The following is a 24,728-nucleotide window of genomic DNA, read 5'->3' as shown; positions in this document are numbered from 1 at the left end:
GACCAATGGGAAAAAAAAAACCTAATTCTAACCCCATCCCACTCCCCCCACAGCCCAGAAAAAGCAGGCATCCTATGATAGGAAACACAGCCAAGACTGCTCTGTCTGTCCAAAAGATTAAAAAAGTTTCTCTATCCCTCCCCCGTTAAAAAATGGAACCCACTGACCTTGTAAGAGGAACGACAAAGTCTCAACAAAGGAAAATGTTTACATTCCAGCATCTACAAACTATCCCGTGTTTATATTTAATCTTTTTTTAAACAAAGAGGAAACCAAAAAATTGTTATCTCTTAGAAAGTGAAAAACAGCTCCATCTTAACATTAACATTAAATCCCCTAAAAAAGCTTTAAATTCAGTTATAAGATGCAATAATATTCATTATATAACAAAATACTAATATATTGAAAAGAATTTTAAAAATAAGCAGTTATTAAAATGTGAAACATATTACCTAGAGAAACCAAGCATAGTGTTTAATAACAGAATAAGAGATCAACACAATCTTTAAAACTAAATATTATACAAATAATTGAAACCTCCACTAAGTATATATAAGAAAAGGAAATATCCCCATTAGTAGGAAAAACTACCAGTTAGTTAATTAAAAAAAAAACACAAAAAGTATCAAACCAGATATTAGGTTAAAGGAGTAAGTCCTTTTATGTGCTTTTTCTTCGTCGAATGTCCAAATAACCATTTAAACAGTCATACTTGAACCATAAATCTTCTTACCGAAAAAAACAATGATCTGCAGTAATAAACAAGTCCCCTAATCTTCTTTTAATAATCTCTCAATGAAGTGTCCAAGTAGCCTTCATAAATCTTCTTTCCGAAATGCTATTATGCAGATAATGTGCCAGACAGTTCAATCGGCAGTCGAAGCAGGTATAGTTTAAACAAATGCCAGTGCAACTTTAGGATCACAAAATGTACGAGGAGGAGAATTAGGAGGAAGAACTTTAATCCTCATTGGGTTACGCAAGGAAGGAAACAATTTCTTATCATATCCCTGTTTCATTACCAGAGTAAATTTTAATCTTTGTTCCATTACCTCCTTAGAAAAATCTTCATAAAAACCGAGCTCAGATGTCTCAAATCTAAAAACTCTCTTTTCTTGCCTGTCACATTATTTGACCTTCAATCTTAAAATATTGAGAACAAACCAGAACAGCCCTTGGTTTATTTGGATCTTGAGATCTCGAAGTGTTCTGTGTGTTTTTTCTGTAGTTGCCGGCTGTGATAATATAGAAGGAAATAAGGTATGAAAAAGCTTACCAATGTAAGCAGTTAAATCTCCATTTTCAACTCCTTCTTGCAGCCCAACAATTTGTATATTCCTTCGGTGAGACCTAGTTTCCAGGTCTATAATCTTATTTCGATATCTTTCCAAACGAGTTTTACTTTATTTTACTTCCAAGCAATTTTTGCTTAATTATCTTCAATTCCTCTTTGTGTGTAGTGACTTGTGCTTCCAGATCATTAAGTTTTCCCAGAAATGACATCATTTCATTACCATTCTTTTCAAGTTAGTCTTTAAGTGAACTGTTTCCAAGCCATATCTTCAGCCCACAATGGCATTTCATCAGATCCTTCCTGTTGCATCTTTCCTTTCCCGTTGCCTTTATCACTAGGTTCAGACAAGTACTTCCCACTCCTCAAAGACACATTGTTCCCCTTCAAGAATCTGCAAATGAAGATATTAAATTCGGTTTAAACTAGGCGGAAAGGGACAAAATTAGGAGCAGCTCAGAAACTGATGTTACTCCATTCACAGACAAGCGCAGCCTCCAGGAGCTATTCAAATCTTGATTGACTTGATTGCACAATCCATCTGCCAAAACGACTTGAGCCAAAGCTTCAAAGCTCCAGTTCTTCACTGGCCACACTCCACCCCAGTCAATATTAAACTCCAGTCCCATTGAAGGTGAATATGCAGTAGAAGAAACTCCTCCCATGCCCAGAACTGGATGCGGTGAGCAGCAGCAATAATTGTAGAGTTCAGCACTGATAGTCACTCTCAAAATAGCTTTAGCAACAGTGATAGACAAATATCCAGCATGCAGCTTATTGAAACTTTCTCCCCTGTGTGAACCCGGTAGTGTGTCACAAGTGTAAAATGCTGTGAGATTTCATTGCTAATGTAATGGTCTCTCTGTTATGTTTCACTGCAGAGCTAATGGTTTCTCTGCAGCAGCGATGTTTAGCTTATGACTAGAAATAACAGGGTTTTGGAGTGCCTAGCTATCCAATGAGAAAGATATTGTTCTTTCCTGTGAGTCTGGAAGGTAGATTTTCACGGTCTTTTGCCAGGGAGAGATGAGAAGACACGAATGGAGAGAAAGGGCAATTTTACTTTTATTGTTTCCTTTACTAATCCTATACTCAAAGTAAGAATTCAATAGCTCAATTGTTTAATCGCATATTGTGTAGCACTTGTTATTTTTGGGGTACTGATTTGTAACAGGGGACACATCATGCAGCATTCACACAAACAAGATTTCTTAGGTTTGGCCAAGCTCAGGGGCTATCACCCCCTATATTAAGTTGCTAGCTGAAGCAAGAGTTACATAAGGTTAAATGACCTGAGTGAATCGCTCCCCACATTCACAGCAGGTGAACGGCCTCTCCCCACTGTGAACTCAATGATACACATTTGGTTGATTTTGCTGACAGAATTACTTCCCAAAGTCTCAGCAGCTGATCAGCCTCTCTCCTGTGTGAACTTGCCTGTGTGTCTGTAGATGAGATGACTGAGTCAATCCCTTCCCACACACTGAGCAGGTAAACGGCCTCTCCCAGTGTGAACTCGCTGATGTACCTTCAGTTGGGATGAACAAGTGAATCCCTTCCCACAGTCTGAGCAGGTGAACGGCCTCCCCCAGTGTGAACTCGCTGATGTACCTTCAGTTTCGATGAGCAAGTGAATCCCTTCCCACAGTCTGAGCAGGTGAACGGCCGCTCGCCAGTGTGAATTGACTGGTGTCTCAGTAGGTGAGATGATTTAATGAATCCCTTCCCACAGACTGAGCAGGTGAATGGCCTCTCCCCACTGTGAACTCGCTGATGTACCTTCAGTTCAGATGACTGAGAGAATCCCTTCCCACACACTGAGCAGGTGAACGGCCTCTCCCCAGTGTGAACTCGCTGATGTACCCTCAGGTCGGATGAGCAAGTGAATCCCTTCCCACAGTCTGAGCAAGTGAACGGCCGCTCGCCAGTGTGAACTGACTGGTGCCTCAGTAGGTGAGATGATTTAGTGAATCCCTTCCCACACACTGAGCAGGTGAACGGCCTCTCTCCAGTGTGAACTCGCTGATGTACTTTCAGTTGAGATGACTGTGTGAATCCCTTCCCACAGTCCGAGCAGGTGAACGGCCTCTCCCCAGTGTGAACTCGCTGATGTACCTTCAGTTGGGATGAAGAAGTGAATCCCTTCCCACAGTCCGAGCAGGTGAACGGCCTCTCTCCAGTGTGAACTCTCTGATGTTCCTTCAATTTAGATGAGCAAGTGAATCCCTTCCCACAGTCTGAGCAGGTGAATGGCCTCTCTCCAGTGTGAACTCGCTGATGTACCTTCAGTTGGGATGACTGAGTGAATCCCTTCCCAGACACTGAGCAGGTGAATGTCCTCTCCTCAGTGTGAACTTGCTGATGTACCTTCAGTTGAGATGAACAAGTGAATCCCCTCCCACGGTCTGAGCAGGTGAACGGCCGCTCGCCAGTATGAACTGACTGGTGTCTCAGTACGTGAGATGATTTAGTGAATCCCTTCCCACAGTCTGAGCAGGTGAATGGCCTCTCCCCAGTGTGAACTCGCCGATGTACCTTCAGTTCAGATGACTGAGTGAACCCCTTCCCACACACTGAGCAGGTGAATGGCCTCTCCCCAGTGTGAACTTGCTGATGTATCTTCAGTTTAGATGAGCAAGTGAATCCCTTCCCACAGTCTGAGCAGGTGAACGGCCTCGCCCCGGTGTGAACAGACCTGTGCAACTGTAGGTGAGATGATTTAATGAATCCCTTCCCACATTCTGAGCAGGTGAACGGCCACTCCCCAGTGTGAACTCTCTGATGTTCCTTCAGTTTAGATGACTGAGTGAATCCCTTTCCACAGTCTGAGCAGGCGAACGGCCACTCACCAGTGTGAACTGACTGGTGGCTAAGTAGGTGAGATGATTTAGTGAATCCCTTCCCACACACTGAGCAGGTGAATGGCCTCTGTCCAGTGTGAACACGCTGATGTATCTTCAGTTGGGACGAAGAAGTGAATCCCTTCCCACAGTCTGAGCAGGTGAATGGCCTCTCCCCAGTGTGAACTCGCTGGTGTTCCTTCAGTTTAGATGAGCAAGTGAATCCCTTCCCACAGTCTGAGCAGGTGAACGGCCGCTCCCCAGTGTGAACAGACCTGTGCAGCTGTAGGTGGGATGGTCGAGTGAATCCCTTCCCACAGTCTGAGCATGTGAATGGCCTCTCTCCAGTATGAGCTCGCTGATGTCCCTTCAATTCAGATGAGCAAGTGAATCCCTTCCCACAGTCTAGGCAGGTGAACGGCCTCTCTCCAGTGTGAACTCTCTGATGTTCCTTTAGTTTAGATGAGCAAGTGAATCCCTTCCCACAGTCTGAGCAGGAGAATGGCCTCTCCCCGGTGTGAACTCGCTGATGTACCTTCAGTTGGGACAATGAAGTGAATCCCTTCCCACAGTCTGAGCAGGTGAATGGCCTCTCTCTAGTGTGAACTGACTGGTGTGCCATTCGGTTAGTTGATCGAGTGATTCATTCCCCACAAACTCAGCAAATGACCAGCCTCTGCCCAGTGTGAACTGACTGGTGTGTCCACAAGTGGGATAACTGACTAGATCCCTTCTCACACTTACAACAGGTGAATGGCCTTGTCCGGTGTGAACTTGCTGATGTACCTTCAGTTGAAATGACCGAGTGAATCCGTTCCCACTGTCTGAGCAGATGAATGCATTCCCCCCGTGTAAAATGACCGGCACGCCAGTTGTTCTGATGATCGAGTGAATCCCTTGCTCCTCTTCCTAAATATCTGGACAGAGACAGCAAAACTGGCGTGTTGTGTTCGAGATTCCCGTAGACAAATTCCTTGTCATATTTAACCTGTAAAAAGATTTACAAAATCGATCAATGGGTGTGGGACAACATTTCAGATGAGATCACTTGAGTTGGCAAGGTGTGAGCTGACATCACACTTTTACAGTAAAGTTCAATCCAAGTTGGAGAGAGAAATCATCTTCTAACTGGGCACAGTGCTGGTATCTGGAATGATCATCAAACTCTCTGATGCTCTTCCAGAATCTATAACATAGGGGCAGTTCTGCCATTTCCAACCTGTGATCTGGCTCAGTTGTCTCTCTCCATTGGTTTTATTCCCTGTTCCCAATGAGCCGCATCGGTGCTCATTGCCTGGTCCCACAGGAACTGAAATACTCTCTACGCACCCACCATTTTCTGTGTAAAAAAACTTACCCCTGACATCCCCTCGGTATCTACTTCAAAGCACCTTAAAACTATGCCCCCTTGTGTTAGCCATTTCAACCCTGGGAAAGAAACCTCTGACTATCCACACGATCAATGCCCCTCATCATCTTATCCACCTAAAAAAAGTCTCTAAACATAAACAAGGAAATTATACATTGCTTTGAGGATTTATTAGAAGTCTACAAAACTATGAGGAAAACGATAGGTTAAATGCCAGCAGCTCTTTCCACTGAGGTTGGGTGGGATGACAACCAGAGTTCATGGGTCAGTGGGGAAGGTGAAAATTTGACAGGAATATGTGGAAAAGCCCTTCACTGAAATGGTCGCGAGAGTGTGGAATGCGATGCCAGCACAAGTGATGAATGTGAGCTCGGTTTCACCATTTAAAAGAGGTTTGGATGGGAGCCTGGATGGTAGGGGTATGGAGGGCAATGGTCCCGGTGCAGGTAGATGTATTAGACAGCTTAAATGTTTTTTTGGCATTGACTATATGGGCCAAATAGCCTGTTTCTGTGCTGAACTTTTCCATGTTTCTGTGATGGAGAAGCAGGGCTAACTTGCTTCAAAGGGAAAACAAGTTGGAGTGACAATGGAACAGCAATGGCTGAAGTTTCTGGCAGCAACTCGGGAGTTGAATGATCGATACTTACGAAAGAAGTGGAAGCATTGGAAAGGCAGGAGGACACAACAATGGCTGAAATGAGAAGCCAACCAGAAGGCAAACAAAAGAGCAAAAACTATTGGGAAGCTTTTAGGAACCAACAGAAGACGACTAAAAAAAATGTCAGATGAGCTCAGGAATTGGAATGATGATTAATGAGTCATCGTTAATGAGTCTTGGCAGCACCCAACAGTCTGAGGCATTTAGAGGAACAAAATATCCGGGGCCTCAATATCTCTTGAGAACCAAGGTTCCCTGCACCAGTTACCTTTCAGCTTTTATTTTGACAGGCACATAAAAACCCCACACCCTTAAAATTTCACTTCTGAAGGCCTCCCACTTACAACTACTCCTTTGCCAGAACACAGGCTGTCCCAAACCACACTTGTCAGATCCTTTCTGATACCATCAAAATTGACCTTTCCCCAGTTTAGATTCTCAACCCATGGTCCAGAACTCTTTTTCCAATATTTACTTTCAATTTCATGGCATTATGATCACTAATCCCTGTTAACAGCCCTGGGTCATTTCCTAACAGCTTATTGCACAATTTACGTCAGGAATTCTACGTCCTGATTAAGGGCACATTTGACAAACTCTGCCCCTTCTAGTCCTTTCACAGTATGGGAATCCCAGTCAATATCTGGGAAGTTAAAATCACCAACTGAATCAACCTTTGTTTCTTGGCATGGTCTGCCATCTCCCTACAAGTTTGTTCCTCTAAATCCCTCAGACTGTTGGGTGTAACCAAGTCCCAGTAATGGCTACAATATCATATTTCCCTGTCCTGAGCTCATCTGGCTTTCCTACGATGCTTCTTGCATTGTGATATACACAGCTCAGCACATTCATCGCACCATGCTCAACCATTTGATTGCTGACTCTGTCTTTTGTCTGAACAACATCTGACTGGTGTCAAGAAAACAACCTCTCAATCATTGTCACAAACCCAAAGGAGCTAATTGTGGATGACAAAAGGAATGGGGACAGGCTAACCCCTATTGGCATCAATGGATCTGGGGTTGAGAGGGTCACCAAGGATCTGACATGGTCTGTATATACTAGCAGTGTTGTGATAAAAATACAACAGTACCTCTTTCACCTCAGACGGTTGAAGTTTGGGATGGGGACCCAAATCCTTAGACCTTTCTACAGGAACACAAATGAGAGCATCCTGACTGGCTGAATGACTGCCTGGTCAACTGCACTTTCCTTAATTGCAAGAACCTACAGAGAGGGGTGCGCATAGCCTAGCACATCTCTAGATGTGAACTTCCCACTATTCAGGACATTTGCAGAGTCAGGTGTGTTAAAAGGGCCCGAAGGATAATGAGGACCCAATTCACCACAACCACAAACTGATCCTGCTGCGACCATCCCGGAAACGGTACCACAATAAAAGGACCAACGGGCTCCGGGAGAACATCTTCCACCAGGACATCAGACTGATTAATTGATTTCTATGTCATATTGACTGCCCTATCTACATACTATTTGTTATATATTACTATAATTGACACATTTAGACAGAGACGTAAATTGAAGATTTTTAATACTCATGTAGATGCAGAATGTATGTAATAAATTCAATTCAATTAACCCTCTCCACTATCTGTTCTGTCATTCTGGTTACCGTTCCCCCGACAAATTACTTTAATCACATCACCCCTCCCCCCACACTATCATTAGAAAGCCTTACCACGAGGATATTCATTCCTTCTTGTTCTGTTCCCCTAACTAACGAATCCCATATCACCCCTTTGACTTTCCTCTGCTAATAATCCCCAACAGTTTCTAAAGTGGTCCACCTGTTGTTGTGTGGGATGGTCACAGGAGTATTATGTGAGGGATGTTTAACCTCATCCCTTTCCTCACTTTCACCCAGTTTCTGGTGTCCTGTACCTTGGGTATAACTCACCTCACTTCATGTCATAGCTATCACCCCCTCTAACTCCTGGATGGTCCAGAATTCATCCATTTCAAGTTCCAACTCCTTAAAGTGCATGGTTACAAGCTGCAGTAGGATGCACATCTTGTAGGTGAGGGCATCAAGGACACTGGAGGACTCCCCACCTTCCCACCAATGTCCCCCTCTAACTTGTAATGACCAGTGGACACATAAATCTCGTAATGTGCATTTTTTTACCCAGTGACAACATGTGCACAGTGCATTTCATATAGAGAGGTATTCATTTTAACAGCTTGCAAAGCATTGTCCATAAACACTTTGATCTCTGAGTTAGATCAAGTTCATCTGCACTCTCACACAACCTATGTAGTAGACTTGTAACGGGTATTGAAAACTTTTCTCACCAGGGCTTTTGCACTTTGTCCATATGCGATTTGCTTGCTAAATTACACTTTAAAATGTCAGATTTCCAAATATCACTACACTTCTTCGCACTTGTAAATTCTCCAGCAACTACTGCATCGCCACAATAACTACAGGTAACATGGGTATTTCCCCTGAGCACTCCTGAGGAATTGAGGATATATAACAAAATCATTTTGATCCTTTGTAACCTCTGGCTAAAAGAATAATTGGGACTGAATAGGAATTTTTGAACTTAAGAGAACTCTGTCTTCAGCGGTTAACTAAGGCAGACACATTCCCATTTTCTCTCTGGCTTACAGAGAGACACACTGAGAGCTGATAACATTATACATTATACCCTCGTTAGTTGATACATTGTACCCTTATTTGAGTAAAGGGAGGAGGACTCACTGAAAAGGACAGGAATGAACATCTGTCTGTAACTAAGTCAGGGCCTTGCAAAGGGAATAACTGATAAGGACAGAACAGCACGTGCATCTGCAATTAAAACCTTCATTTAATGAACTCTCTTATCTAAGTAATTAAGTTTTGCACCAACAGACTTGATGAGCATACCAGTTCAAATAACATCTTACAAATAGTAATGTATGGGGCTTAGTATGTATAAATACATGACTGTAACCTGACTGCTTACGTGCCTTCCCTTTGACAACTGGGTCTCCAACTCCTACAGGAGAATGCGCAATAAACTGTGGTGATGATAGCTGGTCTCTCATGTTTTATTCAGATTCAACTTTAACATTTGGTGTCACGAACAGGATCCCAATATAGGGAGTGCCAAGCAGACGGGCTGAGTAAGTGGCTGGACCACTCTGGGGACTGCGGAGACTGACCGGGCGCCCAATAGGTATTTTGTCATTCTCCGTTAGTTCCTTTCGAGGTACGGTCCCTCGCCCAAGCTGATCGCATACCTTGACGGAATCGGGAAAGAATCTGTTGGGAGACTTGTATAAGGTGGGCAAAATTTTACTGAGGAGGCAGATGGGCCGGGTAAATTTTAGTAAGTGGGCAGGAGGTGGTCCCAAATAAATTTATCAATTTAACAGGAGGTGCCAGCCATGTAAATTTATCTGCTTGTTAATTGAACAGAAGGCTTTGTGCTGGGTAAAGAACATGGGTCAATTGCAGTCGAGTGATATGGGTGGGACAACAGCAGCCCAACACAATATGTGTGAGAGTTTTCCAGACAAGGGAAAAGATTTGCGAATGTTGAGTGCAGCATTGAATAAGAAATTGGGGAACAAAATCTGGCCACTGGGGGGGAGCCTGGGATATTACCTCATGAGAACAAGCAGTAAATTTGATATGGAAAAAGAACTGTGGAAAGAAGTGGAAATTACTGAAAAGGGAATGGAAGGATAAGGCAGATGAAAAGTGGAACAGTACATTATTAGCAAGTTTGAGGAATAATGCATGTGACAAAGGGATCGAGGTATGCACTGCAGAAGGAACACCAAAGGTTGGGAGAGGCTGAAAGCGGAGCATGAATGGGTGGATGGGCACCGAAAACGAGAGTAGGGAAAACAACGTAAGCAAATCAAGGCCGGCCTACATAGGAACATCAGTATGAAGTTCTAACTGATAAGTGAAACAAGGGATACCAAACATATGACTGGCATACCGACCCTGTTTGAGGACAGTGAATTTGATGCTGAGTGCATAATGCGACTCCGCAAGATTTATTCGCTCTGCTGCATGATTCTCTCAGCTGATGAGGGGCGGAAACGGAAGGCAGAACTGAGATACCAAAGCTACCTGGAGTTACAGTTGGGAAACCATAATGAGAATGAACAGACAGACCGGATTATTCAACCCTTGGAAAGGGCTCTCCAGCAACCTGCATACATCACTAAAGTACATCAAAGCAAACCTAAGCCTGCAGAATCTATGACCCTCCAGGGTGCTCAACTGAGGAAAGCCAATATTATGCACCCCTCGAGGGACAGAAGTTCCCAGTCACGGTGATTGGAGAGGTTAAAGGAAAAGAGGTCAGCGCATTTCTCCCTATAGTTCTGGATTTCCTTTGGCGACAGACAGAACTGATGCTTCCCTATATCACTGTCTGGGTTTGCCCTGGGTGAAAGCCAAAGAGCCCAGAGTTCAATTCAGAAGTTTCAAAGAACATCTAAACAAGTCTGATGCATTTTGGAAACAAGTCCTCTGGACTGATGAAGTTAAAATAGAACTCTTTAATGGCAATGAGCAAAGATATCTTTGGGGAAAAAAGGGTGCAGAATTTCATGAGAAGAATACCTCTCCATCTGTTAAGCACGGGGGTGGATCGATCATGCTTTTAGCTTGTGTTGCAGCCAGTGACACAGGGAACATTTCCTGGTAGAGGAAAGAATTTATTCAATTAAATACCAGCAAATTCTGGAAGCAAACATCACACTGTCTGTAAAAAAGCCAAAGATGAAAAGAGGATGGCTTCTACAACAGGATAATGATCCTACACATAACTCAAAATCCACAATGGACAACCTCAATAGGTGCAAGCTGAAGGTTTTGCCATGGCCCTCACAGTTCCCCAACCTAAACATCATTGAGAATCGGGGGATAGACCTCAAAAGAGCAGTGCATGCAAGATGGCTCAAGAGTCTCACAGAACTAGAAGCCTTTTACAAGGAAGAATGGGCAAAACTGCCCCAAACAAGAATTGAAAGACCATTAGCTGGCTACAAAAAGCATTTACAAGCTGTGATACTTGCCAAAAGGGGGTGTTACTAGGTGTTGACAATGGAGGGTGCCCAAACTTTTGCTTCAGGCCCTTTGCCTTTTTTGTTATTTTGGAACTGTAAAAGATGGAAATTAAAAAAAATAAATTCCTTGCTTAAAATGTGTGATCTTTAACTTACGTCTTTTGGAAATCAGTTCAACTTTTACTCGTTTAACAGTAACAGAAATTTTGACCGGGGTAACCAAGCTTTTGCATGCCATTGTAATTGAGCAGGCCTCTTTTGAATCAGCTGTCTCTGCCCAGAAAGCTGAGCTGTTTGCTCTGACTCCTGCCTGTGTCCTAGCAACAAACTGAAGTGCGGACTTTTACATGGACTCCCGTTAGGAACTGACTACGGGGCTTTAGGGATTCCTGACATCCTCTGGCCACCCCATTAGTAATGCTACCTTTGTAAACAACTACAGCTACCTCGAGTTTTCACTATTATTAAATGTGCAGCCCATACTGGGGAGTTTGATGAGATGTTCCAGGGTAATGTTCGGGCTGATGCAGCGGCCAAACAGACAGCCTTGAATCTCACACTTTTAGTCCCCTGGGGAACCCAGCAAGCTCCTATTAGTCAAAATCTAAGCACGGGTATGCCAGACATGGGGGAAATACGTAACTAACAGGGGGACCCCCCTGAAGGAGAGCGCAAACTATGGTCCCAAATGGGTTTCCACCTGGAACCTCAGACCAATTTATGGGTGACCCCTGCGGGACAGCTCCGTGTTCCCTCTGTGTTCGTACCTATTTTGATAGATTATGTACATAATTGTACACGCTTGTGCAAGGAGGGAATGGTTAATACATTATTACAATCTTGACTTCCAGAGAGCAGCTGAAAAACCAGCCAAAGCATGCTTAAATTGTAAAAAAAAAACAGATGCTGGAAAGGGGATGCCTTGTGGTTCGGGAACTACCCCCTTGCCTGGTGGACCTTTTCCTTGCTTGTAACTTCAGTTTATAGAATCACCTGAGTACATTGTTATAGGTGTTGCTCAGTGATAGTAGATGCATTTAGCAGATGGATTGAAGCTGTTCCTACAACTAATGATACCACTATGACTGTTGTGAACATATTGCTAAAAGAAATAACTCCTCGCTATTGTTATATACTTGTGCCATGACAGTGGTACCCTTGTCACGTGACTGGGGTTGAAGCTATACTGGAGGTAATGGTCTTGTGACGGTGGAGTGATGTCATTTTCCCGCCAGTAGAGATCATGTGACAGGTTTTTTTTATTAACAGGTTATAAAAGGAAGACCCCACCCTGTGAGGAGGGGCAGTTCATGGCTGGATTTGCCAAGTTGACTTCATGCCACTGCGTGATTTAATGTGATGACGCAGTTTAGTTGAAGGATGAAGTTTTTATCTAATGCCTAAAGTTTAAAAGGTCATTGCCAGCTGTTTCTTTACAATACTACTAGCTGAGAATCAGTGGAGAGTGAGGATCGGAGTTCGGGAGTTAAAGATCGAGGAGAATCTATTTCGACGGTGAAACAGGTTCGACCTTATTTAATCCTTATTTGGAAGGAATTCGTTGACTGTTCTCGTGTTAATCTCTGCTAGATAGCAGAAGATTGTGATAAAGGAAAGGTCAGTGCCTTTAAGCCGTTTCATTTCGTAAACTCTTTGTGGGAAAAGTTTGACGTCGGGGATCGAAGCAGAACAACGTGAAAGAGAATTTAAATCGTCTGATAAAGTCTCTCCTTTTAATTGGACTGTGAGCATTTCTGAACTTTTGGCAATACTACTTTAAAGAACTGTTTTTGCAACATCGCTTTAAGAACTGTTTAAGCTGCCGCACAGCAGCTGTTTCCGGTTACGTTAGTGTTTGTTTACTTTTGGGGGGTTTGTTTACAGTGTTTAATAAAAGTGTTGTTTGTTATATAATCCGTTGCCTAACTCATATATTTATTGTTGCCTGAATACGTAACATAAATATGGGGGCTGCGTCCGAATTGGATCGTTTGAGTTTAGATGGTTGCTAACTTTTGAATCGGTGTTTTGGAAAAGGAGAATACTAGATTCTTTTGTTTGATTGGCTTGTGAGTGGTATTCGGCAACAATGAATATTGATGAGTTTCTGGTTTCGCCAGTCGCGGGGTTCTTAGTGAAGGCAAAAAAAACTGAGGTCTCTGAGATAGCTCGTAGATTGCAACTTAAAAGTATTTTGACGACTACATCTATGGCTGTCATACAGAGAAAAATCGCGTCACACTATGTGGATTCGGGTGTTTTTGATGTATCTATTTTAGAGTCGTTTCCAATAAGTGCTCTGGAGATGCAGTTACAAATCGAACAAATGATGTTAGAGCGTTGTAAATTAGAGGCTGAACAAAAGCAGAGAGCATTTGCATATGCAATGGAGGAATTAAGGTCTGGGAAACAGTCTTCTGCTTCTAGAAAACCATTTGTTGCTAGTCAAGAAATTAAATTGGTCCCTCCATTTAGTGAAACAGAAGTGGAGAGATATTTTCAACATTTTGAAACTATTGCTCGGATGTCAGAGTGGCCGAAAGATAAACGGTCAGTGTTGTTACAGAGTGTAATTAAAGGCAAAGCACAACAAGTTTACACAGCTTTAACTGCTGCACAAGAACTTGATTATGATATTGTGAAAATGCATATTCTAAAAGCATATGAATTAGTCCCAGAAGCTTATAGGGAAAGATTCAGAACTCTGAAAAAGTCTGGGGATAAAACCTATGTGGAATTTGCCTACGATAAAGCTATGTGTTTTGAGAGATGGGTTTCTTCTATAAATGTAAATGGGGACTATGATAAATTGAGAGAGCTGTTTTTAATGGAGGAATTTAAAAGAAGCATTCCCGTTGAAGTAAGGACCTACTTAAATGAGAGGGATACTGATAAATTGCAAGACTGTACTAGATTAGCTGATGAGTATGTTTTAATCCATACGAATAAATTTCCTCAGGGCTTAATTTTTAAGAGGAAAAATAACATGGAGACTCAAGGTAAATCAGAAATTAAATCAGAAGTTAATGAGAAAGGTAAGGAGGAAGGAAAACCAGTTTGTTTCTGGAACACCAGAAAGTCAGTTTGGTTTTATTTGTAACTAGTGTAAGAAGCCTGGCCATGTCATAGCTAACTGTTTCAGCTTGAAAAAGAAAGAGAAGGAAGCAGTTCCAGATGCTTGTGTGCAACATACTGAAGCACCTGTAAAGTTACAGGGTTTGATAAACACAAATGAGGTTTTGTTACAGGCTGACCAAGTTAGGAAGGGATATGATCATTTTATAACTGAAGCTTTTGTATCTTTGAAAGAAGGATCTACTCTGGTGCCAATAAGAATCCTTAGGGATACTGGAGCTTCTCAATCACTGATGTTAGACAGTGTGTTTAAGTTTAAAGAGTCTGATACTGGTGAGGTAAATTACATAAGAGGTTGGGAGTGATTTTATGCCTGTACATTTACATAAAGTAAATTTAAAGTCAGGGTTCGTTACAGGATTTGTTAAAGTACGATTACAGCATAGCTTACCTGTGAAGGGTATTTCTTTATTGTTAGGTAATGACTTGGCAGGTGGACAAGTTTTTCCTGAAGTGCATTTGACAATGGAGTAAGAGGAACCAGAGTTGAATTCCAACACAGATTCTTCCTGTATTGTGACTAGAGCTATGGCTAAAAAGATTGACGTGCAAAATGAGGTTGTTACTCAGGACTGTTCAACTTAGGATTCGAGTTTTGCGGATGTGTCAGAGACTTTCTTATCTTCGTTGATTGATCAAGATTCTTGGGGGAAGTCTGACTATGAAGATTTATCTCTGTCTCGGAAGGAGATGATAGCAGAGCAGAATAGAGACTCTGAGATTATAAAATTAAGAGAGCAAGCTTTACTAGGTAGTGAAATTGAGAAGGTGCCATTAGGATATTACTTGGAAAAAGGGGGGTTGATGAGGAAGTGGAGATCACCTACAATTCCTGCAAGTGAGAATTGGAATGTTGTTTACCAGGTAGTTGTACCGAAAGATTATTGAAATGAGATTTTGACTTTAGCTCATAGTGTGCCTTTAGGTGGACATCAAGGGGTAAGGAAAACTGTGGACAACATTTTAAAACATTTTTACTGGCCTGGTCTAAGAAAAGATGTGGCGATGTTTTGCAAAATGTGCCATACTTGTCAAATTGTGGGTAAACCAAATCAGGTTACACCAGGAGCTCCATTACAACCTATTCCAGCACTTGGTGAACCATTTTCTTAAGTTATTATAGATTGTGTTGGTCCATTACCAAAGACAAAATCTGGTTATCAGTATTTGTTGACTATTATGTGTACTTTGTCTAGGTTTCCAGAGGCAGTACCACTTAGCCAATATAAGCCACTTAGCCAGTACCACTTAGCCACTTAGACACACCACTTACCAATATAAAAGCTAAAACAATGACAAATTGAAAAATATAAATTATAAGAATTATAAAATTCTTCACTTATTTTGGATTACCTAAGGAGATACAAACTCATCAAGTTTGTTTACTTTTGGGGGGTTTGTTTTCAGTGTTTAATAAAAGTTTTGTTTGTTATATAATCCCTTGCTGAACTCATATATATATTGTTGCCTGAATACGTAACACTATGGACTTTCAGAAATGATAAGTTCGGACAATGGGCCAAAATAAATGAGGAAATCTGTAAAGAACTTGCTATAAAACAGCAGTTCCACTGCACCCATCATCTGAACGCAGCGACATTGGAACGAACCAATGGTACTTTGAAAGATAAGTTGGCAAAACTTACACAAGAAACTGGATTGACCTGATTGAAGGTTTTACCCTTAGTCCTATTCCAGATGAGAATCACGCTATCAAGTTAGACAGGGCTATCACTGGCAGAAATCATCTATGGGAAGCCCATGAGAACCCCATGGGGACCCCGACCTTGTCTGCCGCTCCTCCCTGAGAGCTTACCTGCAACATTGGATATGCATACCTTGGGGGAGGAGATGGGAAAATACTTATGGAAATTAACTAACACTCTCCAAAGCTTGCATTCACAGGTACGACAAGCCTATCGAGAGGATGAACCCCAAACTACAGGTGACTACTCCACCATCCAGCCTAGAGAATTGTCCTGCTCAAGAACTGGGATGATAAGAAGTTGGGACTGAACTGGAGAGGACTGTACCAAGTGCTACTGACAACACCTCCTGCAGTGATGGTGTAAGGGCAGCTCCGGCGGATACATCGAACGGACTGTAAACAAGTTACTGGCAGAACTGATAAGACTGAATAATGTACTGGTTAATGCTGATTTTAATGACCCTAAGGGAACCTGCCCCTGTCTTGGGAGGCCCCCAGTTTAACAGTTTCCTGTCCCTCTACCACACTTATGCTAAGCAAGTTGAGCGGGGAGCATGTTGGGTATGTGCCAGAATTCTCCAACAGGGTAAGACTATGTCAGTGGTGCCCCTGAATACTAGCGCAGTCAATTCAGTTCTGGTGTTTTCTGATAGCCGTAATGGTAGCATTGTCAATTGCACCATATCCAGGTCTGGAAGGCGAGACTGGGGATGGTGTTGCTTTGAGTGTTGGAGTCGTAGACCTCCTCCACAAGACCTCTCCAAGCTATGGCCGGGGGTAGGAGTTACGTCTCCAGCAGTGGCTAGTGTTAAGTGCTCGTGACACATGACAGTGGTACCCTTGTCACATGACTGGGGTTGAAGCTATACTGGACTTGAGGTATGGTCTTGTGATGGTGGAATGACATAATTTTCCCGCCAGTAGAGATCATTTGACAGGTTTTTTTTTTACAGGTTATAAAAGGAAGACCCCACCCTGTGAGGAGGGGCAGTTCGTGGCTGGATTTGCCAAGTTGACTTCATGCCACTGCGTGTTTTAGGTGATGACGCAGTTTAGTTAAAGGATGAAGCTTTTATCTAATGCCTAAAGTTTAAAAGGTCATTGCCAACAGGTTCTTTACGATTCTGCTAGAGACAGTGGAGAGTGAAGATCGAAGTTCGAGAGTTAAAGGTCGAGGAGAATCGCTTTCTACGGTGAAACGGGTTTCAACGTTTGTTTGATCCTTATACGGAAGGATTTTGTTGACTATCTTCGTGTTAATCCCTGGGTTTTACCAGAAAGGATTGAAGGTAGTGAAGAAGGAAAGGTCAGTGCCTTTAAGCCGTTTCGTTTCGTAAATTCTTCATGGGAAGTTCGACGTCGGGGATCGAAGCCAAGCGACGTGAAAGAGAATTTAAATCGTCTTATAAAGTCTCTCCTTTTAAATGGACTGTGAGCATATCGAACTTTTGGCAATACCACTTTAAAGAACTGTTTTTGCAATATCACTTTAAGAACTGTTTGGGCTGCCGCACAGCAGCTGTTTCCGGTTACGGTAGTGTTTGTTTACTTTTGGGGGGGTTTGTTTTCTGTGCTTAATAAACGAGTTGTTTGTTATAAGAAACCCTTGCCAAACTCATATATTTATTGTTGCCTGAATACGTAACACTAGTACAACTTGCTGGTGTAACCAGAATGAGAGTTCACCCTATCAAGTGGGAAGTAGTAACTGTACCAACAGTCAAACTAATGATACCCCTGAACCACTAAATGGAACTTATTGGCTTTGTGGAAATAGCGCCTACCCCTGGCTGCCGGGAGAAAGAACAGGGCAGCGGCATGGAACCACACCCAAATTCGCCAAACAGTGCGACAGAATCGGGTGGTCCATGACTTTATATTAGCAGAAAAAGGAGGGACCTGTGCTATCACAGGTAATGAATGCTGTTCTTAAATCCATGATAGATCTTCCAATATTACTGACTTGTCTAAACACATAACCCAAGAGATTCAGAAAATTCAAGATGTTGGCAGTAAGCTACATAATTTTGGGACCAGTAAGGCAGGGGGGTGGCCCTGGCCCTTCAACATATTCGAGGGCTTCTGGAGGTTGTTTTTGCATTTCGGAAGTCTGATTGTATTAATTTTGATTATTGTCTGTGTCCTACAGAGCCTTTGGCCATGTTTTGTATCATGTTGTAGAAGCAGAACCCCATAACCATATGCCCTCTGCTTTGCTTTTACTTTGGCTTTGACTTCTCTTGTCAGCCACTGACGCATCCTTTTTCCATTCAAAAATGTCTTCTTCTTTGCAAAATATCTGTCTTGCACCTTCCTCACTTCTCGCATAAACTCCAGCCACTGCTGCTCTGCCGTCCTTCCCGCTAGTGTCTCTCTCCAGTCAACCTTGGCCAGTTCCTGTCCAATGCCACTGTAATTTCCTTTACTCCACTGAAATACCGACACATCGGATTTTGGCTTCTCTTTCTCAAATTTCACAGTGAACACAATCATGTTGTTATCACTACCTTCACTTCCATCTCTCAAATCACCTCTGGTTCATTACACAATACCCAATCCGGTACAGCCGATTTCCTGTTGTAATTTGCAGTCCACATCACTGCAGCTGTTTAGAGGCCTGTAGATAACTGCCATCATGGTCCTTTTACCCCTGCGATTTCTTAGCTCAACCCATAAAGATTTCAGAAATGTCACTCCACTCTTCAAGAAGGGAGAGAGGCAGAAGAAAGGAAACTATAGGCTACTTAGTCTGAGAGTGGTAAGAAAGATGTTGGAGTCGATGTTGTTAAGGATGTGAGTTTGGGAGACTTGGAGGCACAAGATAAAATAGGCTGGACTGAACATTGTTTCTGCAAGGGAAAATCTTGCCTGATGAATTTGTTGGAATGCTTTGAGAAATAATAAGCAGAGTAGACAAAGGAGAATTGGTTGATGTTGTGTACTTGGATTTTCAGACCTTTGACAAGGTGCCACACATGAGGCTCCTTAACAAGTTCTGAGCCTGGTTGGGCAGCGATGAGGAAGGATCTGATTTCAAGTTTGTATAAATCGAAAGGCGATTGCAGTGGGAAAGGGCCGGGACCCACCCAGACGGCTGGACAGTCTGGGCCAGGAATGTAGGATCAGTTAGTTCTGGTTCCCCAAGCAGTGAGAGTGGATGTCGGTAACGAGGATCTGTTTACGTGTATGGGTGTGGGGTAAATGGTGGGAAAGTTGTGGGGTTACTGGCAGGGTGGAGGGAGGTTGGGGATGTGGGTTATCGGACACAGTGTGACCCGGGAGGAAGAGTCCTAGGGCAGATCATGTTGTGAGCAAAGGAGGATCAGGTCCATTGCATCAGACAGCTTTCAGGAAGCAACAAATATCTCTTTATATTACTCACAGTCTAATCTTTCTACTAACATTGTGTTTGTCACAGAGCCCAGAGTCTGGGAACAGCTCGATGGTAGGAAGCAGATGGTGATGATGGGAGGCTGTTTATTGGAGTCAAGGCCCGTGCCTCCTGGAGCTCCCCAGGGTGACACCCATTGCTACTTGTCATCTATGTCAATAATCTGGTTGAGAATGTACAGGGTATGGGCAGTGAGTCTGCAGCAGGTAATTGCAAACAATTACCTCCTTTTGCAGGATAGTAAATATAAACACCCCTCTTTCCCTCTCCACACTCAGAACCGACCAAAAGCTACTTCAGAAGATACAAGTTCTTCAAATGAGCAAACACTGAGGGAATGTGAGAGACTTTAAAGAGCTGGGATACTGATAGCACATTACCAGACCTGGAATGATTGCAACTGGTCTGATAGTATTTCTGGTCACATTCAGCTCACTCCAACTATTCCCTACCTTCCTTTTATAAGTATGTAATGTCTAAAGGACCAGTGTTTGAGTAAATGAGACTCACCAGACTTGCTCCTGACTGAATCAATGGAAATCCTGAGTCAGAAGGGTTTCTCTCCAGTCAGTGCTCTCAGTCCTCGGGCTGGTTCACTTGCTGCTGTTCCCTCGTCTTCAGTCGTGGTTTGCTTCCAGTTGTGGGTTTTTCTTCCAATAAATCTCTCACCGCAGGTCTAACATTAACATGAAAGATAATGAAGCATGTTAACAATACAAAGGACAACAAAATATTTCTGCTCACTGAAATCTAAATATTGAAGACAAATATAATGAACTCAGTGAACAAATCTCTAATTGTCCCTGACACGTCACAAAACCTGATGTGGGATAGGAAGGAGTCATCGTTCTGTCATGGTAAGATGTAAGATGCAGGAACAGAATTAGGTGATTCCATCCATCAAATCTGCTCCACCACTCAACCATGGCTGAGATTTATTCCAACACCATATCCCTGCCTTCCAGCTGTAACCCTGAAGCTACTTAGCAATCATGAGTATATTAATCTCTGCCATAAATATACCCAAATGGCAGCCTCAACCAACCTCTGCAGCAACAAATTCCACAGTTCAGTCATCTTTTGGATGAAGAAATTTTTCTCAACTCAATTTTAAAGGTAAGCATCTTTATTCTGAGCCTGTGCTGTCAGATCACAGACTCTCCGTCTAATGGAAACATCCTCTCCATGTCCACTGTATCCAGGCTTTCCAGCATTCGGTAGGTTTACTTAACCATACATCCCTCCACCAACCCCACCGTTCCTCTGAACCCCATTGAGCACAGGTCCACAACCATCAAATGCTCCTCAAACATAAAGCCGATCATCCCTGAGATTATTCAGGTGAAACTTGTTAGTAACAACTGCACTGAACACATTCCCAAGTATAACAGACCATCAGGAAATTTAAACCATTCCCGAGTGAATGGAATAAAAAGAAACCGGAATCACCAGAATCGCTCAAAAGGTAAGGAACTGCTGTGGGGAGAGCAACAAATTTAACGATTCAGGTTCACAATCTTTTGTCAGAATGGATTAAGAACTTTTTATTTTTAGTGCAGATTTCCAGCAACATGAGTTTCTGTTTGATTCCTACTGTCTGACAGGTAACAGCGAGGAGGAATTCCGAAACACAGTTCGAACACTGAACCCCCCAGGTCTATTTCTACTGGTTCAAACACAGATCAGCTCATTTACTCACAGCCTGTCCTTGTGAGGGATGGAATACAAACTCATTCTCTCCTCAGATTAGCAGCATTGCTTCCAAAGGAACTCCAGAAGCAAACATTTGATCCCAGACCAGAAATACTCGCTCAACACCTCATGAACCCGGGCAGCTTGATCTCTGGGTCCATTTTACTTGGGTCTAAACAGGGGTGCAGAGCACCTCCGGAGCTCACCGGAGCACCACTCCAGCACCTCTGTAAAAAACACTAGATCCCAGACCAGAAATACTCGCTCAACACCTCATAAACCGGGGCAGCTTGATCCCCGGGTCCAGTTTACTTGGATCTAAACAGGGGTGCAGAGCACCTCCGGACCTCACCGGAGCACCACTCCAGCACCTCTGTAAAAAACACTAGATCCCAGACCAGAAATACTCGCTCAACAGCTCATAAACCCGGGGAGCTTGATCCCCGGGTCCATGTTACTTGGATCTAAACAGGGGTGCAGAGCACCTCCGGACCTCACCGGAGCACCACTCCAGCACTTCCGTTAGAAAATAAGTAAAAAAATAAACAAGCAGGGAATTTAACAGCGGCCGCATATTAAATAGAGGGAATTTTAAGGAAACTGGGGTTAGGGAGAGGGGTTGGTGGCTGGTGAGGAAAATACTACCAATAACATTAAGATAAGATATTTGATAGCTTTTGGTGAACTCCTGGAGCTGTGACTGTGGTGGTCCGTGGATTACTCACTAATACAAAAGTAAATTTTTCTCACTAACAACCTTATGGCTTCTAAGCAAACAACCTTATTTCACTTGGTTGATCATTATATTTTATGATAATTAGTGAATGCAACTGTGCAATATTTGATTTATTATTAAATTAAGTGTTATATGCTTTATTGTACCAGTTACATACTGAAATGCAGTGATTGGTTATAAGCATGTTAATGTTTTATTTATCACTGTATTTCTGTGGAGCTCTGGAAATCATATATATTTCTTTCACCTTGGTTTAGTGTTTGACATTATAAAAAGCTCTATTCATATACACACACACACACACAAGCACCCCCCCCCCCAATTTGTGTAACTGCTCATCACATGAATGGGACAGGGAAGTTGCCCAGTATATGAAATGAGCAGGTACACAAATTGGGTGTGACATAGAGGGGTGACTGACAGGTTCGTGGCCTAAGGTGGAACGAGTCGATTTTAGAAAACCTTGCAATTTTCAATTATCTGAAACAGAAATATGGCAAAAGTGATTAATTTCAAACTTTCATAATCACTCAAATAGTTGAACATCACATACATGTACCGAGATCTGTATAACTTTAGACCTCCTAACATAGGCCATAAACTTATCAATCACCCCTCGTACAGCTCCGGCAGCTTTCCACACGCACACACACACACATACACACATACATATACACACCCCCAATTTGGGTACCTGCTCATCAAATGAATGGGACAAGGAAGTTGCCCAGTACACGAAAGGAGCAGGTACACAAATTGGGTGTGACATACTAGGGGTGACTGATAAGTTCATGGCCTAAGATGAAAGGAGTCAATTTTACAAAACCTAGCAATTTTCAGTTATCTGCAACGGAAACAGCACAAAACTGATTAACTTCAAACTTTCTGCAAAATGACTCAAAGAGTGCAGGTACCAAGAGCTGAATAACATTAGGCCACGAACTTATCAATCACCCCTCGTACAGCTCTGGCAGCTAAAAGACTGGCACTGCACCCCTGCTCCAGCCGTCCAGCAGAGCTCGGGCCCGGCCCTTTCCCAATGCAACCGGCCCGGATTTACACAAACCCGCCGGGATCAAACTCCACTCACCCCCGCTCGAGTCGGTGAACCGCCAACGACAGCTGCTTTCGGCAGTGCGCATGCGTTTATCAGGATGTTCTCCGCAGCACCACCAGCGGTCGGAGGTACACATGACCACCAGTGGTCGGAGGTCCATACAGCGCCCCCAGTGCTCGGAGGCGTGTGGGACACGGAGAGGCAAATCACAAACGTGACAAAGTCTGCACATGCAGGAAATCCAGCTCAGCACAAACAAAAGGCTGGTGGAACTCAGCAGACCCGGCAGCATCGATCGAAAAGGGTCGACAGTCGACGTTTCCAGCTGAACCCTCCTTCAAGATTGAGATGGAATGGGGGAAATATCTAAATAAAATCGGGGCGGGCGAGAAAATGCCTGCCGGGATGGTGACAGGTTGAAGCCAGGTGGATGGGAAAGCTCAAGAGCTGAAGAAAATAGAATCCAGAGGGAAGTGATAAGCACGTGAGAGGACGTGAAACATCAGAGAGGAAGAGGGGGAGTGTTCACTGGAAGGAGAAATTGATATTCATGCCATCAGGTTAGGGGGAGGAGCTACCCAGACGGAATATAAGGTGCAGATCCTGGACCCTGAGGGTGGCCTTAACTTGGCACAAGAGGAGGCAATGGGTTGACACGTCGGAACGGGAATGGGAATGGGAATCAGAATGAAAATGTTTGGACACTGGGAAGTCCCGCCGGGAGCGGATAGTTCAAAGGACAGTTTATTATCAAAGCAGGTATCCATAAACAACTCTTGCGTTTTTTTTTTCTCCAGAGAACCACAAAACAAAGAAAGAGCATGAAAGTCTTTCAGAGAGAAAAATCAAACTCCCACCCCACCCCCCACATCAACAAGAACGGCATCCCGATCATCAACCCCCAAAACCCACCCCTCCCGCACAAAACGGAACAATAACATCGATCCGCCCCCCAAAAAAACAACCCTACCCCGCACAACTGCGGAGGAGCTGGTGTCACCAGTGTAGAGGCGGCCGCATCGGGAGCAGCGGACACAACGGGCGTCCCCGGAAGATTCACAGGTGAAGTGTCGCCTCACCTGGAAAGATGTTTGTACAACGGAGAGAGATCGGCCGTCCGGCCCTTTCACTGTGACACCCCGAACTCCACATCAAATCCGTCCAAACGAATCTGGGCGAACTTTAATGACCAATAAATATAATTCCTCCCAGCGATCAGCTCTCTGAATGATTCCCTGACTCTGAGAGGAAGGGGTGTCTATGGTCCACAGTGTCAGGGTGTTGAGTTTACCAGGAGACAAAGACTGCAGGGACGAGAGGTTTTCTGTTGACTAATACACTGTGTGTGGACCCCGCTGGCAATTCTGGTGTTGTGACCCGAATCGAGACAAACACCACGCTGCCCACTCCACCAACAACACGGCACAGCCGGACACATATCAGGGGACTTTATATCTCACAACACTGGATTCAGTGATGAAACCCGAGATTAATGTTGTTGTCCCACTGGAATGATCAGAAACGTCCATTCAGGTGTTTTAATTACAAGCGCTCCCACACAGGTGACGTCACACACGCGAATTCACGCGCCTGACGTCACACATGGGCTGCCCTCATGTGCGTGGTGTCTTACATCACCCACACGCTGGTGAGCTCGAGCTTTATCGGTTTAACGGCTGAGCCACCAATCGCGTGACCGTCCCCACCTCGACCGCTGTAAACCAAAGCTTCAGGGGCTGCGCTACTCCCATTGATGCGAAGCAATGTCAATCACTGGTTACAACCAGTAATGGAGGCAGACAAGCCAAGTGGAC

General features: G+C 43.5%; 1 protein-coding gene across 2 annotated transcripts; it reads right to left on the bottom strand.

Moving 5' to 3' along the window:
- Positions 1 to 1,472: 1,472 nt before the first annotated feature.
- Positions 1,473 to 23,285, bottom strand: LOC132389195 (gastrula zinc finger protein XlCGF26.1-like). Of its 2 annotated transcripts, XM_059961652.1 has the most exons (3): positions 22,948 to 23,285; positions 19,940 to 20,105; positions 1,473 to 5,119 (listed from the first exon to the last, which is right to left on the bottom strand). In XM_059961652.1, exon 3 carries the CDS (start codon positions 4,751 to 4,753, stop codon positions 2,822 to 2,824), a length of 1,932 nt encoding a protein of 643 aa, XP_059817635.1. In that variant the 5' UTR covers positions 4,754 to 5,119; positions 19,940 to 20,105; positions 22,948 to 23,285; the 3' UTR covers positions 1,473 to 2,821. The 2 variants fall into 2 exon arrangements, with proteins under 2 accessions (XP_059817635.1, XP_059817636.1); XM_059961653.1 differs by lacking the exon at positions 22,948 to 23,285 and having other exon boundaries at positions 19,940 to 20,518.
- Between the last annotated feature and the right edge of the window lie 1,443 nt (positions 23,286 to 24,728).

The sequence above is a fragment of the Hypanus sabinus genome, unplaced genomic scaffold (genome assembly GCF_030144855.1).
Source record: "Hypanus sabinus isolate sHypSab1 unplaced genomic scaffold, sHypSab1.hap1 scaffold_497, whole genome shotgun sequence".
Taxonomy (NCBI): Eukaryota; Metazoa; Chordata; class Chondrichthyes; order Myliobatiformes; family Dasyatidae; genus Hypanus; species Hypanus sabinus.
This window is presented reverse-complemented; position numbering and strand designations above follow the sequence as displayed.